Here is a 24,300-nt window from a genome sequence, read left to right as displayed (position 1 = left end):
GCTGATGTTCTGACCTTTGCTTCCCTGATAGCCCAGCGACGAATACTGCTTGCATGGAGGGACTCAAACCCCCCGAAGACCGAACTATGGCTTTTGGACATGTCGAGTTTCCTGGGTCTGGAAAAAAATCAAGTTCGCCTTGAGGGGATCTGTACTGGGGTTCGCCCGAAGGTGGCAACCATTCATCGACTTCTTTGCGGGAGATTGAATGTCAGCAGGGGAGGGGGGGGAGGGGGGGAGAGGCGGGGAGATTAGAGTAGAGTAGGAGGGATAAATAGGCGGGTAGTGTTTATGGGAGAGGAGTGGTTATGTGCACTATGGTTTGGTTGGTGTTGGTTTTCCTTTGTTGTTTGCATATTTCTGTAATCTGTAACTGTTTACAATGCCAAAAAATACCTCAATAAAATTGTTTGTTAAAACAAAAAGAAAATTAATTGGGTACTCTAAATTTATTTATTAAAAAAAAATTAGTGTGGTGAAGCAGCTAAAAGGAAACGTGCTCCCAGTGCGAGTGGTAATTTCGAGCGGCCGACCGGTGCTACATTTTGTGTCCGCAACGTGGCAAACGGCATATGCCACAGGCAATGCCCTGCTTATGGAAAAACATGTGCCATCTGTAATGGCAGGAATCATTTGGCAGCATAATATCATACAAAAAAAAGGCTGAAAGAAAGAGTATCGGTGCCATTGCTGAGGTGTGCCTAGAGAACACATTCTATGTAGACGTGATAACCAGCAAAGACGAGGAGACTCAAACAGAAGTATATTTGTTCCAATCTGCAGCAATACTGAATTGAAGGCAGATAATTATACAGATAAATGGACGGTGCCATTAAAAATAAATGGCACAGTAATAACGGTCAAGCTTGACACTGGTGCAATGGCCAGCCTCATCAACCTGTCAGATGTAAAACATTCAGCCAAAAATAGTTACCAGGGCGGTACTACGGAGAGATTATAATGGGAACAAAATCTCGTCGTTAGGCGCATGTGAGCTTGATATCGAAGTTAAAATCAAAAGGAACAAACTGAAATTTTCTGTGGTGGTGGCGGACCATGAATCCTTTATTGGAGTTGAGGTGTGTGAGGATTTTCTGCTCATCCGACGAGTTTATAGTGCGGACAGTGCTGCGACAGGATCTCATCACTAGGTGGCATTGTAAACCCATCATGTCACTTTGTGATCTAGGGGTTGGGAGGTGGTCGTGCTGGGAGATAGACGTATTTACAGTAGTTGCATGAGAGTTGTTTAGTGTTAGTTATTTGTTAGTTAATTTATCCTAGTTATCTTACCACGCAGTTTGTTCTACAATAAATTATTTTACAGTACATGTTCTATAGATTATCATTCACTTCAACCAGTCTACAGAACATGACAGGGTGAGAGTAGACGCTGGTTACAGCTGTGACAGAGGGTAAGCGACAGCTCAGCTGAGATTGAGATTTTCTTGTTGCTGGTGTTACCAGTGTCTCTCCCCACCTCCCAACCCCCAATCCGACCACAATTATTGCACAATGGCAGCAGTAAGATTTGATGGGGCAGGATTTGTATTTATGTATCTCTGTTTGTACAGCCAACTAGTAAACCTAGAATCCACTTGCACCTGCTGCTGGATTTCCATGCGGTCACTTCCTTCAAGTATCCCAGAATATGTCCAGCCAGAGTTGGCAACACTCGCCAACAATCGTTGTTCAAATGCCCTGGGGACCTTGCTTGTTGTTTGACCTTTACATTACTGATTCTGCCCTGTATAAAAGTTATGGTCCCTTGTTAGAGCTGATGGCTTCTAGGTATTTTCAAGTTTATAAATACATAATTCATCATGCAACAGTGGTGATCTAATTTGTCTCCTCGCAAGATACCTAGTACCCAAATGTTTGTAAGGGTCAAAATATACCAATATTTCCGTCCTATTAAAGTAGCATGTTGTGTATAATGCAAGTAACTATTTAGGAAGTGTAGGTCTTAATGTGTGTGACAAGAATAATTTAAGTGTTCAGGGATTATTTGCAATGTGAAAGGATCTCCTAGTTCTGCTTTTTTCCCTACTTCCACCTTCATTTCAGTATACTTCCAGATTTGAGGGTGTATCCACAGAAACTGCCAGATTTGCTGCAACCTCAGAGTAGCTGGATGCATAGCACATAGCCACAACAGAGATGACCCCCCACCCCCAGCTCTGGACTCTAATGAGCCAACTCCAGCAACTGATGCAGGCCATTAATGCTTCATTATTACTTTCCCCAGGAGATGCATATATTTTCCCCCAATGCTAGAGCACATCAACTGGGATTGTCTGGAGCAGATTTCTGCCAAGGTTACAATAATGTATGCGATGGGAAACACATATTTCATTAAATATTTGGTAATTTAATTAAATGAGCTGCAACGTCTCGTGATTCCGGCCCTGGCAGAAGCCCCCCGGCCCGCGGCACAACTATCAGCAAACATGGCAATGTACACCTTCCGTACACCCTCTCTCTCCCTCGGCAGCCGCCATGCCGGTTTCACAATTTTTAAAAGCACAAGTGAATCACACCATTGGGAACTTGGCCCATCGGAGGCGGAGAATTGCGGAGGCCCTGGAGAATACCGGGTCAGGCCCGCTAATGATATGAAAAATGAAATGAAATGAAAATCGCTTATTGTCACAAGTAGGCTTCAAATGAAGTTACTGTGAAAAGCCTCTAGTCGCCACATTCCGGCGCCTGTTCGGGGAAGCTGGTACGGGAATTGAACCCACGCTGCTGGAATGCCTTGGTCTGCTTTAAAAGCCATTGAGCCCTGTGCTAAACCAGCCCCTGGTTGCAAATGGTGTCTACTGTAGGTGCATTCCGGAACGCATTGACGCTGCTGTTGAGGTGCTGGAGCATTGCAATTTGGCGTCAAATCGGCACCTGCTACGATTTTGGCATCGGAAACGATTCTCCGCCCAATCGCCTTTCCTGATTTTGGTGTCGGCTAACGGAGAATCCCGCCCACAAGCTTCCATGGAGCTTTCTAAAGACGAGCAGATCATTCTCCTGATGTCCTGACCAACATTCATTCCCCAACCGTAGCAGAACTGTTTATTTGGTCATTCACCTTATTGCTGTTTGTGGCACCTTGCTGCGTGCAAACTGCTTGTGTCTTTGTCGAAGAAATTAATTGGACTTTAAAGCATTTAGGAATATTCTGAGGATGTCAAAACCAAATGTAAAATCAAGCTATTTCCTCCTGAACATAAGTGTCAGGGAGATTTATATGATCTGAAATCAGGTCCGGAACCTTCCCAATGGCAGCCACTAACATTTAGCTCACAGTAAGAAAAGAGTGGGGACTGCTGATGATTGGGCTGAGATGCAGAGAGGCCAATCTGCTAAATACTGGAAGCAAGCTACAACAATGGAAACAGATGGATGTTACTGGGATGATTAAAATGGTCCAGATAAAGAATAACTCAAATCTGTAAATGCCATAATTTCTTGAATCACGCCTGTCGTGTATTACAAGGGTAAACCAAGCATTGGGGTGTATTTCTAGAGTGGTATAATTGAAAAGTAAAGAAACGATGCAAAGTTTGTATCAAATCTTGGTTAGAGTAAACTTGGGACATGGTGTACAGACACAGCTCCAGAGTTTCAGGTTCGATTCCCGGCTTGGGTCACTGTCTGTGCGGAGTCTGCACGTTCTCCCTGTGTCTGTGTGGGTTTCTTCCGAGTGCTCCGGTTTCCTCCCACAAGTCCCGAAAGACGTGCTTGTTAGGTGAATTGGACATTCTAAATTCTCCCTCCGTGTACCTGAACAGGCGCCGGAGTGTGGCAACGAGGGGCTTTTCACAGTAACTTCATTGTAGTGTTAATGTAAGCCTACTTGTGACAATAAAGATTATTATTACAACCCTGGTCGCCATATTATGAAACTGATGTCGGGGCACTGAAAAGGACACAAAACTATTACAAGGATATACCACAGTAAGATGTCTTACAACACCAGGTTGAAGTGAACTCACCTGATGAAGGAGCTAAGCTCTGAAAGCTAGTGATTTCAAGTAAACCTGTTGGACTTTAATCTGGTGTTGTAAGACTTCTTACTGTGCCCATAGCAGTCCAACGGCAGCATCTCCACATCAAGGATATACCAGAACTGCGAGGTTACACCGATCAGAAAAGGCTGATCTAATAGAAGTCTTTAAAATTTATGAAAGGATTGGATAAGTGCAAGCATGGAGAAAATGTTCAACAAAATACTGTGCATGCTGGAATCTGAAACAAACAGAAAATGCTGGGAAAACTCAACAGGTCTGAAATGAAAATGACTTATTGTCACGAGTAGGCTTCAATGAAGTTACTGTGAAAAGCCCCTAGTCGCCACATTCCGGCGTCTGTCTGGGGAGGCTGGTACGGGAATCGAACCGTGCTGCTGGCCTGCTTGGTCTGCTTTAAAAGCCAGCGATTTAGCCCTGTGAGCTGCAGCATCTGTGGAGAGAGAAGAGTTAACATGTCGAGTCCTTTTGGCCAATCTTGATCAGAACTGGAATCAGAACGAGAGAGTATTTCTACTTATGAGAACGATCAACACTGAAGTGCACCAATACAAAATAGTCACCAAAAAAAATCAGACAGGAGATTCAGAAAAGAAAACTCTCCCCCCCACCACCCACCAAGAGATGAGAACATGGAACTTCCTACCACGGGGCGTTTGAGGTGAATAGAATAGGTACCTTTATGGGGAAGCTGGATAGGCTGGAAGTGGGTGAAAGGAACAAAGCTACACTCAGTTTAGATGCGAAAGGATAGAAAGAGGCTAAAGTGAAACATAAATGCCACGCCGGACTATTTGGGCTGAATAGCTTGTTTTGGTCCTGCACATTCAGGATAGCGTACAGAATCAGACAAAAATACAGTCATTAAGTGTTGCCAACTCCTGTTGATTAGCTGCCTCAAAAGATATTAAACTATTTGCAAAACATTGGACTGAATGATAACGCAGTCAACTGTTAAGATTTTATTTTAAATATGCATTATTTAAACATGCACAGCGTCCCCGAGCCCATGACAGTCCAGAAGAATTCTGCACAGTTGATGACTGCACTGAGGAATCAGTAAAGGAAATGGACACCCTTTCATCCACCTACACTGATGACACAGCTTCGTATTTCCTCTCTTTGATCTCTCTCTCTCTCTCTCTCTCGCTCTTCCTGTTCTTTCAGTGGCCGTTTGGGTGTCAATGAATTGCGAGGGCTGAACTTGTGATGCATTTTGAACGAAGTGTAACCACAGGAAGCCCATATGCCACACTTGTAACAGCGGAGGGAGGAGGAAGATGCACACTTTTCAGTGACTCAGTGAGAGAGGGAAAGAGCTGAAAAGAGTGAGTTGCCACAGAGAGAGAGAGAAAGAGTTCGCGCTCCTTCTCCCCTCGAGTCTCACCGAAGATCATGTTCATGTCCAAGGCTGTCAGCCGCCTGAGCCGCAAGCGGCCGCCCTCAGGTAAGGTGCAGGCGCGGCGACACACCGCCTCTCAGCTCAGCTCATCTCCGCTCAACAGTTGGGACTGGGGCCGTTTCTCTCACTGCTGGATCTCCCCTCCTCTCCTACACCCCCCCCCCCCTCACTCCCTCCCCTCTCCCCCCCTCCCCCTCTCCCCCCTCCCCCTCCTCTCCTCTCCCCCCCTCCCCTCTCCCCCCCTCTCACACCCTCCGACCCGAACACCCCTCCCCTCACACCCTCTCCTACCGCTCCTCACCTCCTCTCACCCCCTCCCCTACACCCCCTCCCTCCTCCTCAACCCCCTCCCCTACACCCCCCCCCTCCTCTCACCCCCTCCCCTCCTCAACCCCTCCCCTCCTCACACCCTCCCCCTTACACCGTTCCCGTCCTCTCACCCCCTCCCCTCCTCTCACACCCTCCCCTACACCGTTCCCGTCCTCTCACCCCCTCCCTCCTCTCCCCCCCCTCCCCTCCTCTCACCCCCTCCCCTACCACCGTTCCCGTCCTCTCACCCCTCCCCTCCTCTCACTCACTCCCCTCCTCCCTCCCTTCTCATTCCCTCCCTCCCCTCCTCACCCTCTCATTCCCTCCCTCCCCTCCTCACCCTCTCTTCCCCATCATCTTTCCCTCTCCTCACCCCCTTTCTCCCCCTCCCCTCACCCCCATCTCACCCCTCCCCTCACCCCCCCCATCTCACCATCCCTCCTCACCCTCTCTCCCCCCTCCTCCTCCCGCCCCCTCACCCCCTCTCCTCACTCCCCTCCCACCCTCTCCCCTCCCTCCACCCCACCATACCATCCCCCACGCAAACGTTTTATTTTTGCCGAGTTGCCGCTTTTTGTGGGAATCCTGGGCGGAAAGTTGGGCTAAACGCCGGTCCCGGGCTGTCAGATCCACTTTTGAGCCAAAATGCGGAACTAGAAGCCGGAAAGTGCAAAATAGAAACTCGCCGACTCCTCAAGTTTCTCTCAGTTTTTAACGGTCCCAACTGCTTTTGTTTTAAATTATTCACCCCCCCCCCCCCCCCCTCACCGCTGCCAAAGAGCTGTGGCTGTTTTCTAAATGTTTTTTTTAGTTGGTGTGAGTCCAAGAAAGAGCTTTCTCAAACCAATGAATGAGGAATTGGTTACAGGGGGGAAGGACTTGCTACCGCTTTTCTTACTAATCTTCTTCTCGATCTGAGAGCTCTGAACTTATTTAGAACGACTGGTTTTTTTTCAGAACAAAAATGCAGAGTAAAGGTAGGGGAGGCATGATGTATTTGTATGTGTAGTTATTCTCTACCTACCTGACATTTCTTCTCATCAGATTTAATTTGCCCTGCTTTGGAGGCCACTTGGCTCAAGATAGATTCACAAGACATATAGAACAGCCATTTTGTACATGGCTAATTGGTGAAGTCAAGACATCCGCGACAAGTGTGTTGAAACAGTGTCCATTACAAGATTTGGGTGCTATTTGGGATTCAAACCCCGGCAGGTGGCACGGTAGCACAGTGGTTAGCACTGATGCTTCACAGCGCCAGGGTCCCAAGTTCGAGTCTCAGCTTGGGTCACTGTTTGTACGGAGTCTTCACGTTCTCCCTGTGTCTGCGTGGGTTTCCTCCTGGTGCTCCTGATTCCTCCCACAAGTCCCGAAAGATGTGCTGTTAGGTGAATTGGACATTCTGAATTCTCTCCCTCTGTGTACCCGAACTGATGCCGGAATGTGGTGACTCAGAGCTTTTCACAGTAACTTAATTGCAGTGTTAATGTAAGCCTACTTGTGACAATAAAGATTATTATTAATACCATCTTCATCACACTGGTGATATGGAATAGGGAATTAGTCAGAGCTCCCTTCCCCTTAACCTGGGTTGTTCATCCATTATGATTATGCATCTTCCGAAGACCATCAGTACCCATTCTTCAGTTGGAATGTAATGAATTGAGAAGGTATAGGTCTATGCTTGTTGTACACAGATTCCACACATACCGTTTAACATGCAGGTTCGGTTAATTGTCACATTCCTGCCTCCCATGTGCTACCTGCAATCCTCATGCTTGCAAAAAACATTTCAGCGACAAAATAATATTGTTGTACTCCAGCTGGGCGATATCTTACATTTATTGCTGGTTTTAATTCGATTATCAATTGGGTCTGCCTTATATGCACCTAAAATGTAATATTTCCCTGACTAATCACCAGATGCAGCCCTGTGACATTCAGTGAGATATAATTGATTAGAATCTTCAGCTTTCTCTCTAATTCATGTTGCCAATGGCACAATAAGTACTTTTTTCCAGTTGACCACTGTAATCAGTGAAAAATATTGCAGGTAGTACAGATGGCTATAGCAGCATAAAGGCAGCATGATGTTACTTTTCACTCATGCACACCATGCACTTGAGATTAGAAATGCACTTCATAACCCAGGCGAGTGTGGAATGAAAAGAAAAGTCTCTGAAATTGTTTACCCCTTTGTATTGAACAAATATTTTAGTTCTTTAACCATGGTGCTAAACTACAATTTGTTTCAGCAAGATAAAGTGAAATTTCATACGATTTTAAACACCACAAAAATCACCAAAATAGAAAATTCAAGGGAGGTGTCTGCGGATGCTTTGAGATTATTATTGAGATTGTTGAAAAACAGTAAAATATATGATGGTTTACTGTGGATAGACATAATGTAGTCAACCAATGAATTAGAGCAGGATGTCAGCATAACTTAATTATTACACCCAGTTATTAATAAATTAAGCAATGCAGGCTAAAAGTTGGGAGTAAAACCTTTGCACTACCAATTGGGAGTAAAACCTTTGCACTACCAATTTCCTACTATTCGTAAAATAATTTTGGTTATGATGCTTAGATTCCCAACTCTCTAGTTTCAATGTATTTGAAAGGAAAGTTGTATCTTTGAGAAAAGGAGAACAAGATATCATGGATTCACTATTTTTGAACACTTTGAACACTGACCATGCAGAAACTTACTGAGGTATAATAAGATTTGTAATGCTTATTGATCAGTTCTCAGTACATCCCATGCTTTCGCTGTAAGGTTCTGGTTCAAAAATAGTTTATTTCTAGGTTAACTTAAATTTCTGAATATTGACAGTGTCACAATATTACTGCTACTTTAATGTAGTGGTCTAGGTGTATTTTTGATTTTTAAGGTAGCATTCACAAGAACTTTCTTTGCAAATTTTAAGGTCATTTTTCATTATTGGTACCAGGTGTGTTTAATGGACCAAGTAGAGTAATATTTTAGCAGGTATAATCTGAATTTCAGTATAGAAAGAATAAATGTACCCAAGTAATCCTTAAATTCACTAAACCTACAGGATATAGTGATTAAGATGGTGTACTCTTAAAACTAAATGCTATCAGGACCTTTTCTATTTTACTTTTAAATTATGCATTTACAAATCCAAACTTCTGCTTTGCAAAGCGAATTCCTGTCCATGCAAAAGTCAGGAACTAGCAGCGCATACTGGAGAACATTGCTATTTGTAAAGCCAACATATTTAATCAGTGAAGCAATAATCCCACAAATGGATCAAATCACAAGCAGAATGTTTGGTGTGATGCTTCCATTATTTAGCGTTCTCTTTATTTGTGAGGGTTGAAAGTTTAACTTTAACGCTAAATTATTTTCCATTGTGACTCAGTTGTCATGGTCATATCCTTAATTTTTAAAATAATTACTAATATCATATCAATACTTAGTTGTGACAGCATTAAAGAAACATTTACAAGGGCAGCATGTGGCGCAGTGGTTAGCACTGGGACTGCGGCGCTGAGGACCCGGGTTCGAATCCCGGCCCTGGGTTACTGTCCGTGTGGAATTTGCACATTCTCTCCATGTCTGCGTGGGTTTCACCCCCACAACCCGAAGATGTGCAGGTTAGGTGGATTGGCCACGCTAAAATTGCCCCTAAATTGGAGAATAAATAATTGGGTATTCTAAATTTTTTTTAAAAGAAAGAAATGTTTACAAAATGAAACTGTTACACAATTACAAAAATAAATGTAACTGATGGAAAACATTGGTTGCCGCTTTCCACATTTGTGCCATAAGCATTATTAGATGATTCCAACAATCTAACGTAACCTTATTTAGATAGTGCTCGTTTCCTAATGTATTGTGTCGCTAGCATGTATTTTTTTAAATGTAAATTTTTTTTAGAGTAGCCAATTATTTTTTTCCAATTAAGGGGCAATTTATTGTAGCCAATCTACATAACCTGCACATCTTTGGGCTGTGGGAGGGAAACCCACCGGAAACCCACCCAAACACGGGGAGAATATGCAAACTCCACACTGATAGGGACCCAGGTCCGGGATCGAACCTGGGACCTCGGCGCTGTGAGGCAGCAGTGTTAGCCACTGAACCAGCGTGCTGCCCATGTGTCGCTAGCATTTTAAATGTTCTTTTTCAAAGTATTTTTACAAAAATCGTCTCAAAAATAAACAAAAGAGGAGGAAAGCCAGCTATAGGTATCAAAGTACAAGAGGTATAGCATAAAAACAGCAGTAATTGCAAGAATGGGTACAAATAAGACCAGATGAATTTAGGAGCAAAATCCGCAACATATTCCCTTCATGGATATAGGATCAGTCTGAACCAAAACAGGATAAAGGCAACATCAAAGACCTATATCATACTCATAGCTACAAATCAAAATTAAAGAAGGAAGAAAACAATGTCCTGAGAACCCCAGAACTAAAGGGGAAATCGACGAACATTCCGTGCAGACTAAGCTCTTTATCAGGTTCAGGCCAGAGCAGATAGCCGTAATATAACTACAGGATGTCGAGGATAGGACCACCACCAAAAAGCATAAATTCTAGCTATACAGGCCCCAGTCTTCAACTGGATAACACACAAGCTGTCTGGGCCTGAAAAAGGAAAGGGCGCTAAACAAACAAAAGATTAGCTCTCACTGGATACGATGTCCTCGAACATCACAAAGGTAGAACTAATCCCAACAACCTAAACCCTCCGCCCTCCTTCCACTCCAACTCTGCTCATCTTCCCTCCACCCCCCGCAAGGTGCATTAGGATTGATGAGACCATCAATTCACGCGACACGTGGTTAGAAGCGAACAGTGGTTTTAATCATCTTACAACAGAGCCCGCCTGTAACGAGATGAACTCTAGATGAACTGGCAGGCAGGCTCACAACAGCAACCTTTATACTTCCAGTTAGGAGCAGGAGCCATGGGCGGAGCCAAGGGTGGAGCCCAGTACAAGCTCCTCATCTCCCCCTATGGGTAGAGCCGCGCAACTACACATGGTCTAGTACAAGGTACAGGCTCAACACATGTTGTACAATACAGTGTGGATTATTAGTGTTTATAATTCACCACATTCACCCCCTGTGAAAAAAATCAAGTCCGGCGCGGGCGATGGCTTACAAATTGAGTCTGTCCGGTGGTCGAGTTGTCCGTTGTGATCGGCAGAGCACTGGGGTTGCAGCCTCCTCTGGTGGCTGGACAATCACGGTTGGTTGGGGTACGATGGCGGACTCTGCGGTGTGATTCTGTCCGAGCTTCGTACGCATCTGGTTTGACTGGGGACTGGGGGCGCTGGAAGCTTGTGGGCGCGGGTGCGCGGAACATGTGTAGCGACCCGGTAGGTGCGGGGGCATGGGGCACGACGAGTTGGGTGGGGTGTAGTGTGAGGGGTACCTCGGCGGTGGTAGTGGTGGGATTCGATCCTGCCGGCGCTAGGTCCCGGAGGGATACAGGGTCCTGACGGCCGTCAGGGTACTCTATGAAGGTGTATTGGGGGTTTGCGTGTAATAGAAGCACTTTATCTATGAGTGGGTCAGTTTTGTGTGCCCTGACGTGCTTCCGGAGGAGTACCGGGCCCGGTGTCTTCAACCATACTGGGAGCGAAGCCCCCGTGGTAGTGCCCCTGGAAAAAACAAAGAGCCGCTCGTGAGGGGTCTGGTTGATGGCGGTACATAGGAGGGACCTAATAGTGTGGAGCGCGTCGGGGAGGAATTCCTGCCAATGGGAAACCGGGAGATTCCTGGACCGGAGGGTCAGTAGGACGGTCTTCCAGACCGTTGCATTCTCCCTCTCCACCTGCCCGTTCCCCCTGGGGTTATAGCTGGTAGTCCTGCTCGAGGCGATGCCCTTGTTGAGCAGGTACTGACGCAGCTCGTCGCTCATGAAGGACGAACCCCGGTCGCTGTGTACGTAGCTGGGGAAACAAAACAGGGTGAAGATACTATGCAGGGCCCTAATGACTGTGTGGGAGGTCATATCGGGGCACGGGATAGCAAAAGGGAAGCGGGAGAACTCGGCGATGACATTCAGGAAGTACACATTCCGATTATTCGAGGGAAGTGGCCCTTTGAAATCGATGGCGAGGCATTCAAAGGGCCGTGAAGCCTTGACCAGGTGGGCCCTGTCTATAGAAGTGCACTCCGCACAGATCGGGCAATCCCTGGTGATGGCTTTTACCTCCTTTTACAGTGTCTTACCAGATCTGGGTGTACGAAGCTATCGGTGCTCCCGGAGTCGAAGAGGCACGGTGTACTGTACCCGTTGATTTTAACGGTCATCATGGAGTTGCGGAGGTGTTTCGTACGCGACTGGTCCAATGTGACAGCGCTGAATTGTGGGTAGTCGGCGGCTCGATCAGCTGTGCTGGAGTGGCCCCGTGATGAATGTCCGCTGAGGTCGCAGTCTTCGATCTGGATGGCTGAGTTTGGAGAGGGTGGAGCCCAAGATGGCCGCCCCATGGATAGCACGTGGTAGGGGGTGAGGAAGATGGTGTCCAAGATGGCGGCCCCCATGAGTCGCACGTGGCCGGCCGCGTGGTGGGGGTTCGCCAAGATGGCGGCCCCCATGGTTCGCACGTGGTGGGTGGGGGCGGAGTTGGAGTACAGGCCGCGGCGTTACGGGGCCTGCGGGCCTGTGAATTTAGGGAGCGCGTGCTCTGGGGTGCAGGAGGTTTGAGGCTGGAGCTTTCTTTGCCAGACATACTCTGGCATAGTGTCCTTTGCGACCGCAGCTGCTGCAGGTCGCATTGCAGGCCGGGCAGTGCTGCCGCGGGTGCTGGGGCTGGCCACAAAAGTGGCAGGCTGGAGTAGCATAGTGGCTGGGTGGCTGCGCGGCGCAGGCCTGGGGTAATCGCTGGTCGGGGGCCCATGACGGGGTCGCGGAGTCCGCGGGGAACGAGGTGAGGCTGCGGAACGAGACCTCCATAGTAGTGGCGAGTTCTACAGTGTCTTCTAAGTTTTGGGCCCCCTTCTCAAGCAACCGCTGGCGCACGTAATTGGATCTGAGGCCTGCAACAAATACATCGCAGACAGCGAGTTCCCTATGTTCTGCAGCATTTACAGCTTGGTAATTACAGTCCCGGGATAAGGTTTTTAAGTCTCTGAGGAATTGTTCTAGCGATTCTGTGGGGCGCTGGTGTCGAGTAGTAAAAACGTGGCGTGCGTAGACCTCATTGACGGGCCTCACGTACATTCTGTCGAGTAGGGCCAGGGCCTCTGTATATGAGCAGGTACAATTAAGTTGAGTAGATATACGATGGCTCACCCTTGCGTGCAGTACGCTGAGTTTCTGCTCCTCTGTAGATTCTGTAGTGCTTGCTTGAGCCAGGTAGGCCTTAAAACATCGGAGCCAGTGTGAAAAGATTTCTTTCGCCTCTGCATCCTGTGGGTCGAGTTCCAGTCGATCAGGTTTGAGGGCTGATTCCATGGTCATTCCTTACTGTTTCTTAAGACGATTAAATTGATGAGACTATCAATTCACGCGACACATGGTTAGAAGCGAACAGTGGTTTTAATCGTCTTACAACAGAGACTGCCTGTAACGAGATGAACTCTAGATGAACTGGCAGGCAGGCTCACAACAGCAACCTTTATACTTCCGGTTAGGGGGAGGAGCCATGGGCGGAGCCATGGGCAGAGCCAAGGGTGGAGCCCAGTACAAGCTCCTCATCTCACCCTATGGGTAGAACTACACATGGTCTAGTACAAGGTACAGGCTCAACACATGTACAATACAGTGTGGATTATTAGTGTTTATAATTCACCACAAGGATAAAGATACTTTGCACAAATCATGAATTCAACATTCAGCTTAACATGATATAAACATATTAAAATCAGGATAACTAGAGGAGCAGGACATCACATCAGAATTATTCACTTCCCTCAAAGCAAATAAATTGACAACGTCAACAGACAGCAACAATATATTCAGGGAACGAACTCCAGGATAACAGCTGAGAAGCAAAGCCAGTTATCATAGAACATAGAACAGTACAGCACAGAACAGGCCCTTTGGTCCTCGATGTTGCGCCGAGCATTGTCCAAAACCAAGATCAAGCTATCCAACTCCCTGTCATTCTGGTGTGCTCCATGTGCTTATCCAATAACCGCTTGAAAGTTCCTAAAGTGTCCGACTCCACTATTGCAGCAGGCAGTCCATTCCACACCCTAACCAATCTCTGAGTAAAGAACCTACCTCGGACATCCCTCCTATATCTCCTACCCTGAACCTTATAGTTATGCCCCCTTGTAACAGCTACATCCACCCGAGGAAAGTCTCTGAACGTCCACTCTATCTATCCCCCTCATCATCTTATAAACCTAATATCAGGATAAAGACTTCTCCATTGGCGCACAAAGAAAGCAGAAATCAAAGATAAAGCAGGATCAAAGATGGTGAACACTCTTCAGGATCTTCCAATGATTCCAGTGATTGAAGCACGGAACCCCATTGCTTCCAACTTGCTGTTTCATCGAAACCCACGCGGCCCACAACCCAGGATCCAGCTTGGGGAGGGGGGCTGGTTTTGGGGATGAGATGATCCGGGAGACTCAGTCATCCCCAACCCCTGTCGACCGACATCAGGAAAAAGATAGGACCAGGGATCGCAGTCAATCCAACCCCAGGCCTCGGAGACAGGATTAAATGTGCTTCCATCGATCTACCAAGGACAGTGCTCTCTGTGACAAGAACCTCCTTGTGCGCCACCATAAAAGCACCTCGTAACTCTTGAAATCGGGCTTTGATGATCTTCACCTCAGTGCCGAGACATTCAGACGGATCCACGTCATCGCTAGTAGTCATGGTCCGTCGGCACACACCATACCGTCAGGGCAGAAAGCCATCCAAAAGGCCCCACTCCCACTCTTTCCAGCCTCCACTAATAACGAGGATTTAAACATTTTTCTCAACAAAGTAGTGTGCTGAAATATTGACCAACAAATCTTGGGACATAGTAAAAACTATGCATGCCAAGAAAAGACATAAAAGAAATGTACAAATGGATTTTAAAAGGGTTAAAAGATGAATAAAGCCAGAGCTCGTGAAAATGCAGCCGCTCCCATGCTCACATCACCTGTCCCCCACAAATTCATGATTTGTGCAAAGTATCTTTATCCTAATGCATCTTGCCGGGGGGGGGGGGGGGGGGGGGGGGTGTGGACGATGTGCTGGGTCAGAGTGGAAGGAGGGGGGAGGGTTTAGGTTGTTGGGATTAGTTCTAAACATTTTAATGAAATGCAGCGTGCGTTACTGCCAATGCCACTGATGCATTTTTAAATTTATAACGTGGATTTTTATCAAATTAATTTAATTTTTAAATTGGCCCATTTGCATCTTTGAGTGAAATCCCATTTTGTAATGAAATATCAAATTAGTTATTTCATGCAAAACATACAGAAATTAGACTTGGGAATCCACCATATTGCTTTGTCTTTTCGCAGAATTATCTGTTCCAGCCCTTGTGTTACCATTGGATAACTTTTTGCACTAATAGAGGGTGAATATATCTTCACTAATTTGTCTTTAGAAACATGTTCGCAATTTCACCACAACTGTAGTGACCCTTTAAGAAACTCAGCAGAATAAGGGTCACATGGCTAGGTGACCAATCGGGGCTCACCCCATGGGGCGAGAGTGTCCTTGATAGAGATATTTTGGTAGCTAGCTACAGCCATGCCGCTGCAATTCTTGTTAATAAATACCTTTTATGTTCACTAATGAAGTGTGTGAAAGTGCATTCTTTACATCAAGTGATGAGGATGGGATTATCCTGACACTGCCTCTGGCCCAACACCTGTGAGTACACTGTTTTGATCAAAGTACTGATAAGAAAGTACTCTCCAGAATGCCTCTCTTGGGAGAGCAGACCCATTTCAGATATTGCCAGATGGCCAAGATGCCTGGGTCAGAACCCATGAGGAAGGTGAACGAAATGTAGAAAAATACCTGCACTGACATTGTGGACTAGGTGGTGGTACGAGAGGCTCAGTGCATTGAAAAGGCGGAGAGACAGACACAGACAAAACCTGAATTGGCTGGCAGAGCCAAAAATTTAGAAAGAAAGATATCGAGGGAAAGAAAACAGGAAAATAACCCTGCAGTTCAAAAGGCATGGCTTAGGTTTTAAGAAACAAGGACCTTGTTTAAAGAATTACTTCTCTTCAGAAGATACATGTGCACTGTCACTTCAAAGAAAAATGGCTGATGGGAGTTCCTTGGCAGTAATCCCTGCACTATGAACTTCAATGAAGCAGAGAAGTTCTGAACCTTTTTAAAAAAGTTAACATGTTTTAAAAAATAACAGCCCTGACTGGACCAGGAGAGCACTGGGTCCCAAGTGTGGGAGAAATAAAAAAACCCAGCACCTTCAGAGAAAAAAGGATTGTCCAAACGGCGAGAGAAAAACTCCAGAGATCGCTGAAAGGTTTTTTTTTTAGTAAAAGGAGAAGTTTTAGAAGTTTTAAAAAAAGAGCAGCCAGGTTTGCGCCAAACCTCAAAGTGCAGGAAAAACAGAGAAAGCCGACAGCTGTGTGAGAGAAAAGATTACTACAGTTTTAAAGAGATAATATATTTAAAGTGGCAATTCACTTCAAGTGGCAACCACAAGAAACTAGGAACTATTGAACATAGAGGAATTAAAGCTCTCAAGGAGATATTAAAACAACAAGATGAAATGGCTGACAAACTTGAAAAGCTTCAAAAATTTACAAAACGAAATTGAGAATAGTCTGGAACTGAATTTGGTAAGCAGCATGCCTGCACGGAACAGCTCCATGCAAAACTATATTTGGAACTGCACGTATTGAAAGCCCCCAATAAAAACAACGTTTATGTTTAAACACATAAGCCTCGATCTCAATGAGCCATCACTACTGCAACATAATGAACTCATATTGAGTGTATAATATGAAACTTCAGTTGTGGATCAAGTTGGATCCCTCGAATTATTGTCTCTAAGACTGGACCCTTTTAATTCCAAGTGGATGTGGAGGGACAGATTCGTAAACACATTGAACACCTGAGAAGTAGAGAGACACTCCAGTCAGTGCTGCCATCAAATGGTCCTGTAAGCACCGAAGTACCTGCGCTACCTGTTGTTGACATAATTGATGTCTCTGTGGAAGTAGATAGCGATGAATTGCCTGTGCCAGAACGCATACCAGTTATTGCAGTTCATGTTAACATCGACAATGTAGAAGCATTTCAGACAACAGAATTACGCCGCTCTACAAAGAACAGAAAACACCCTGAAAGATTATTTATAATTGTCCAACTCATGTACATAATGTTTTGTTAGTAATCACGACTGAGTTAATTAGTTATTGAAGGTTGTATATAGGAGTTAAAGGGTGAGGGATGTGGTGATTGTTCCTTTCAGGGCCACACAGGAGAGTAAGATCAAATGGCCTGGGTGACCAATCAGGACTTAGTGGGGAAAATCACCCCATGGTGAGAAAGGCTCCTAGGTAGACACATTTTGGTAGCTGTGCAATTCTTGCTGTGCAATTCTTGTTAGTAAATATTGTAAGTGTTCACTAATACTGTGAAAGTGCATCTTTGCAACTAATGCAAATTAATAAATCTTTCATGAGGAAAGATTTATGAAAATGGATCAACTTTATTATTTGGCATTGTCTTTATGTCTCCATTTCGTCCATTATCTGAGAGCGTGGCATGGTTTGGGCATTGGGCTTTTCTGCAGCTGTTGTCAATGATAAAATATATCAGCTGTTGGAAATCTTGAATATCAGTGTTACTTTCCGGTATGTGGAGCCTGAAGGAGAAAATGTGGCCAAATATATTGAATTGGATAGTTAATAATATAGGTTGACTTGAAAACTGGAATTATGCCGCGTAGAATCCATGGGTGAAATTTAGTGTCCTGTAAGTGGCTGCCTGCTCTCAGGGGCAGGATTTCCACACCCAGGGCCTTGATCTTGGGGAAGGCCTGTCATTACCCAGTTAAGTGCCTGTCTGGCACTTAATTCAGTGGCCTTGCCCAAAGGTGGTGACATTGGCCTGTAGCTGGTGGGTGAAGTTCACGTTACTTTTATTAAATACTATCCTATGTCTCCTATACTGGTCAGTTAACCAAATCCCACCAGCTTTGATAGAATCCAAAAGTTTAGAATGGAAACTAGGACCGTCTTGTTATGTATTTTTCATATTTATTTCACTGATTGCTACACTTCTATTTTCAAATAATTGGTGATTCCTTTTATTCAGTTTTTTTTTAGCAAACATTAAAGCTTTTAAAAATATACTAGGCAGCAGCAATGCAACAAGATATAAATGCAATCAAGGAAGGGACTCATGAAATTGACACGGGTTATTACTGAGTCTATGGGGAGACCTGCAGAAATTGTACTTGGGTGGCAGCAACATGAAGGTTTAGATGAATTACAGTAATAGTTTCATGCAGTAGTACAGTACAACTTCTATGTTTCAAAACAGAATTATGCATTGGTGAGATGTTTGCCATCGGAGTTTATTTCACACACATAATGGGCAGCACGGTAGCATAGTGGTTAGCACAATCGCTTCACAGCTCCAGGGTCCCAGGTTCAATTCCGGCTTGGGTCACTGTCTGTGCGGAGTCTGCACATCCTCCCCGTGTGTGCGTGGGTTTCCTCCGGGTGCTCCGGTTTCCTCCCACATTCCAAAGATGTGCAGGTTAGGTGGATTGGCCATGATAACTTGCCCCTAGTGTCCAAAATTGCCCTTAGTGTTGGGTGGGGTTACTGGGTTATGGGGATAGGGTGGAGGTGTTAACCTTGGGTAGGGTGCTCTTTCCAGGAGCCGGTGCAGACTCGATGGGCCGAATGGCCTCCTTATGCACTGTAAATTCTATCTAATTCTATGTAAAAAAAGCAAGTCCATGAGTATCCACACCCTTTGTTACTATTTGAAGAGATCTCTAATTACATGTTGGGGTGGAAGATACAGTTGGCAAAAAACACTTCACGAAAGACTTAAACTTAAGTAACAAAAACAACTTTACCTCTAAAATGGGGAAGGATAGTGAAAGGAGGAAGGAAAATCCCATCACTTTAGACTTTCGTAATGCCCTTTTAGAAAAGAAAGACATACATTTCAGTGCGCCAAAAGGCTATAGTGTGCCTAAAAACTCTATTGTTTATAAAGATAACTAAAGCCCTTAAAAAGTTTTTACAACATTGGAGACTTTGATTGCAGCCTATTTTGTTTGGTATGTATTTTGTTGCCGTGTATCAAAGTATGATCTCCTTCTCTGATGGCAGAGTGAGTGATGCACTCCTAGGTGTGACAGTGAATGGTATTTATAAAAATGACAGAAATATAGATAGTTAGTTGATTTCAGTTAAAATACTATTGCTACCTTCCTTTGCCTCGGTCTTCCATTCAAAGTATTTTCCAACCCAACAACACTGCCCATTTCATCTGGAATCTTCCAATCCTGACTGAAGCAGAAACGGGTGTCTCCAGGTAAATCCAGTGAGTGGAGTAGATTGAGGGGAAGGAGAGGGCACTATCCTCCCCCCCCCCTCCTCTTTTTAATGGCAGTAGCTGCCATCAAGTGCAGATTAGTGAATGGCTGAGTGGATGATTCAATGAACGGGCTCATCGTGATGCATAGTTGTTACACAGAGCAGGTTTTAAACTGTCAAATATTTCCTGGCTAAGTCCTACATATCTGGTCGAAGATTGCACCCTAAACTCATGGTTGGATGCAATCGCAGGGAGTCCCAGGCAGTAAGGAATCAGCCCATCGGAAATTCAAATTCCCACCTATGTCTAGCATCAGGAATTCTGTGGGATCCTGACATGCATCATCCAATGTATGTCCCACCTCTGATGATCTGGAGACTGGAAGGTTTGGGCCATTTGTTTTAAGAGGGAAGGGAGGAAATGGCAATTTACTTTTACATAGTGTCTTTAACATAGCAAAACAAGTCAAGACATTTCATAGTTAAGGGGCATCAAAGAGCTTGCAGGTCAGCTGTTTTTGAAAGAACACCAGCAACTAATGGCAGCTGTCCCATTCTTCAATTTTGTTATGAAGGTGGATGGCCATCATTAGAGGCAGGTAATGTAGCTGCCACTGCTACTAAAATACTAAGACCATTCAACAGTTGAATAAAAGCAAAATACTGCAGATGCTGGAAATCTGAAATAAACCAGAAAATGCTGGAAACATTCAGCACCTCTGGCAGTATCTGTGGATAGAGAAATAGAATTAACATTTCACTGTAGCATAGTGGTTAGCACAGTTGCTTCACAGCTCCAGTGTCCCAGGTACGATTCCCCGCCGGTTCACTGTCTGTGCGGAGTCTGTACATTCTCCACGTGTCTGCGTGGGTTTCCTCCGGGTGCTCCGGTTTCCTCCCACAGTCCAACGGTGTGCAGGTTAGGTGGATTGGCCATGCTAAATTGCCCTTAGTGTCCAAAAAGGTTAGGTGGGGTTACTGGGTTACGGGATAGGGTGGAAGTGTGGTCTTAAATGGGTGCTCGTTCCAAGAATTGGTGCAGACTCGATGGGCCGAATGGCCTCTTTCGGCACTGTGAATTCTATGAAGAACAAAGGCCAGTGTTCTGATGAATGCAAAAATTAACAAGTGACATATAGTTCTGTAGGGGTTAGAGGTTGTGCTGAGTTAAAAATTGGGGGGGAGGGGCAGGTGAGGGAGGAAAATCAAGATGGAAGAAAGAATTCGCACTCTGAAGTTGTTGAACTCCATGTCGAGTTCAGAAGGCTGTAAAGTGTCTAATCGAATGCCGTGGGGCTCTAGTTTGTGGTGGACTTCACTGGAAACTTGCAGCAGGCCAAGAATAGACTTGTGGGCATGACAGCAAGATTGGCAAGTTGAAATGGCAAGCAACAGGGAGGTCATGCTTGTGGACTGAGTGAAGGTATTCTGCAAAGCGACCGCCCAGTCCATATTTAACTCTAATGTAGAGGAGACCGTATTGGGATCAGCTGGTACACTCGACCAAACTGAAGGACGTGCAAGTGAAATGCTGCTTCACTGGAAAGAAGTGTTTGGAGCATTGGATGGTGAGGAGGGAGGTGGTAACAGGGCAGGTGTTGCACCTTCTGCAATTGCATGGTAAGCTGCCATGGAAAGTGGATGAGGAGCTGGGAATGATAGTGAGTGGACTATGGTGTCAGAGGGAACAGTCCCTGTGGAATGCTGACAGGATGTTGAGGGGAAAATATGTTTTCTGGTAGCATTATGCTAAAGTTGGCAGAAATGGTGGAGGATGGTCCTTTGAATCCAGAGGCTGGTGGGGTGAAAAGGGAGAACAAGGAGGCCCCTATTATGGTTCTGTGGGAAGGGGAAGGTGTGAGGGCTGAGGTGCGGGAGATGAGTCGGTCACGGTTGAGTGACCTGAAAACCACAGTTGGGGGGGGGGGGGGGGGGGGAGAGAGAGAGAGAGAGAGAGAGAGAGAGAAGAGAAACGTCCCTTGGTTCCGGAAAAAGATAGACATGTCAGAAATGCTGGTATCTTGGGAACAGATGTAATGCAGGTGGAGAAACTGGGGAATGGGATGGAGTCCTTACAGGAACTAGGGCATGAGGAGCTGTAGTCGAGGTAGCTGTGGGATTTGGCAGGCTTATAAATAATATTGACAGTTTATCACCTAGCCCTGATTTTCTACTTGCTCCATCCCCTCTTAGTAAAATCCATCATATTTCTCCCTCTTTAGTTCTGAAGAAGAGGCAGGACTCGAAACGCTAACACTGTTTCTCTCTCCACGGATGCTGCCAGACATGCTGAGTTTTTTCAGTATTCTGTTTTTATTTTAGCAGTTGACCCTGTTTAAAGAGAGCATGATTAGCCTTTCCGGATCAAGGACTTCCTATACTCATATCCCAGTGTAGGCGACCAGATTCATTCAGTTGACTTATGCAAAGTTATGTAGTAATGCAGCTACAGTCAGTGTAACAGGGTTGACACAGGGAATGATACCTTTCACCACTTGGGATTTTCACAGTAACTTCATTGCAGTGTTAATGCAATCCTATTTGTGACATTATTGTTTAAGTTACCCGATAATAGTAAATCTGTATGTAAACCAAGATTCTTTTTAAAAAAGTTACTTTGGGGGTGGACTCAATGTCATGAAAAATGCAACAAAATATTTCTGTATGTATTCGGTTTATGTTAATATATTATGCACTACTGTGGCCTTTACCTTAAGCCGGTTAAAACCGTTTATTGAATATTGGCCCGAGAATTTCTTTGTCAATACATCATGTCCTAATATTAGATGTGCAATTTTGTTTCTTGAGGTATCTGTCCTTTGGTTTACTAATTTTAATTTAAAAAAAAACACAGAATAAAATGAGATAAACAGTACAATGTATTTTTATTTCATGCAAATACTGCAGTGTCTATATTATTCATGGTCTGCTGTCGAGGAAAGATAATGAGCTGACAACAGATTCCCACTGATTGAAATAAACATACAGAAGTAAATTTCATATGACTTATATAATCACATGATTTACAAAATAGTCAGTTCAAAATGATTTGAGTGAAAAATAATGTAAACATCTATGAATTTTCCAATGACCACAGTAAAATGTGGAATTACTGAGTAAAGTTTCCATCATCTTTTCTACTACCAATATTAAACAAATTTGTCGGTAGTTCGCTGGAATTTCCTCAGCTGTCTGCCTCTCCTCCAGCAAGATTCTATTTTTCAATTAATGTTGATAGATATGTAGTAGTGCCTCTTATGTCTTCCCTAACATCTTTCAATATTAATGGATGCAAACCATCTGGACCAGAGGTTTTATCCTGTCTAAGTTTGGCAATTATCTGCACAATTCTATTTTAAATGTTATTTTTTGTTCTCTAATTTCATGCCAACCTTGTTAGTCTCCCTGGTAAGTACGGAGGCAAAATAACTGTTCAATATTTCTGTTATTTCACTGTCCTCGCCAGTTACCTTGTGCAACCCTTAAGTGTGTCTATTTTTCCTGTTATTGATGTGACTGTAAAATACTTAATATACCTTGCAAACTTAATTTACCTTGCTAACTTAATTTACCTTGCTAACTTAATTTACCTTGCTAACTTAATTTTGTAGTTCGTCTTTGCTTTCCTAAACTCTTCACAATTAGTGTCGTCATGTAGTAAAATTTGAGAGGTTGGGATATAAAATCCTTTTAATTCAAGTATCTAGATATTGATTTTCAGCTTGTAATAATGGGTCCCAAGTTGTGCCTGGTCACAATTAAATAGCCAGTATTTATGAATGAAGTGGAGTTTAAGCCTGATGTTAAATGGTACGCAGTATGAAAAAAGTTTCTTATCCTTCGAAGCTCAGGATTCCTCAAATACAACCAACACAGGTGATGCCTCGGAAGTAATCTTGAACTGTATTCTCGAAGAATTACACGACGGAAGCAATGCTGAAACTGTGCCAATGAAGACTGATTTTCCAAATTTTATCCCTACTTCCGACTGTTCCCCATCTAATTAGGAAATAGTCTGAGTTAACTATTGTGGTGAATGTAATATATGTTAATATATATGTTAATTCACACTGTTGTAAGCGCAGTAGCGCTGTCCTACCACTAGGGGGAAGTAGCGCTGGGAGCACTTAGGAACTTGTACTGGGCTCCACCCTTGGTTCCGCCCATGACTCCTCCCCCTAGTGCAGCTGTACAAGTACCCGTGTCCAGAGTCAGCCTGGGTCACTACGAGTTCATCAACAGGTAACAGGCTGGCTCTGAAGTAAGTCGATTAAAGCCTAGATTCACATCGGAAACACGTGTCTGGTGAATTGATGGTTCCATCAATTTAATCGACTTAAGAACAGTAAAGATCGATTATGGAATCGGCCCTCAAGCCTGGACGCGTGGAACTCAACCCGCAGGATGCAGAGGCTAAAGAAATCTTCTCCCACTGGATCCGGTGCTTCAATGCCTACCTGGCAGAAGCGAGCACAGCCAAAACTACAGAGGATCAGAAGCTAAGTCTACTGCACGCTAGGGTGAGCCACAGAATCTCAACGCAACTAAACTCGGCCAGTTCATATACTGCGGCGCTAGCAGTTCTCAAAAAAATATATGTAAGGCCCATTAATGAAGTTTACGCTCACCATATATTCACGACTCGCCGTCAGCGGCCTACGGAATCATTCGCCGAATTCCTAAGAGAACTTAACAATTTGTCCAATGACTGTAATTACCAAGCGGTTACCGCGGCTGAACACAGGGAATTGGCGGTACGCGATGTTTTTGTAGCGGGCCTCAGGTCTAACTATGTGCTCCAACGACTGCTGGAAAAGGGGGCCCAGGACGTAGAAACAACTGTGGAAGCTGCGACCACGATGGAGGTCTCCTTCCGCAGCCTTAACTCATTCCCCGCGGACCCCGTGACCCAATCATGGGCCCCCGACCAGCGACTCCCCCAGGCCTGTGCTACACGGCCGCCCAGCCACCATGCTGCCCCAGACAGCCACTATGCCGCCCCAGCCAGCCACTATGCTGCTCCAGCCCGGCATTTCTGCGGCCAGAATCAGCACCCGCGGCAGCACTGCCCGGCCCG

At 45.0% G+C, this 24,300-nt stretch overlaps 1 protein-coding gene across 2 annotated transcripts in view; it reads left to right on the top strand.

Moving 5' to 3' along the window:
- The first annotated feature begins 5,184 nt into the window (after positions 1-5,184).
- LOC119979555 (regulator of G-protein signaling 10-like) overlaps positions 5,185-24,300 on the top strand; it is a 65,409-nt gene continuing 46,293 nt past the window's right edge. The window contains exon 1 of one of the 2 annotated variants that reach the window (XM_038821961.1): positions 5,185-5,472. In XM_038821961.1, coding sequence (XP_038677889.1) covers positions 5,421-5,472 — 52 coding nt within the window. In that variant the 5' untranslated portion in view covers positions 5,185-5,420. Of the gene's footprint in view, positions 5,473-6,685; positions 6,714-24,300 lie in introns of those variants that run through there. The other variant, XM_038821962.1, reaches the window with a different exon arrangement.

Source organism: Scyliorhinus canicula, chromosome 16 (assembly GCF_902713615.1).
Source record: "Scyliorhinus canicula chromosome 16, sScyCan1.1, whole genome shotgun sequence".
Taxonomy (NCBI): domain Eukaryota; kingdom Metazoa; phylum Chordata; class Chondrichthyes; order Carcharhiniformes; family Scyliorhinidae; genus Scyliorhinus; species Scyliorhinus canicula.
The sequence above is the reverse complement of the archived record's forward strand: the minus strand, read 5'-3'. Positions and strand labels throughout refer to the sequence as shown.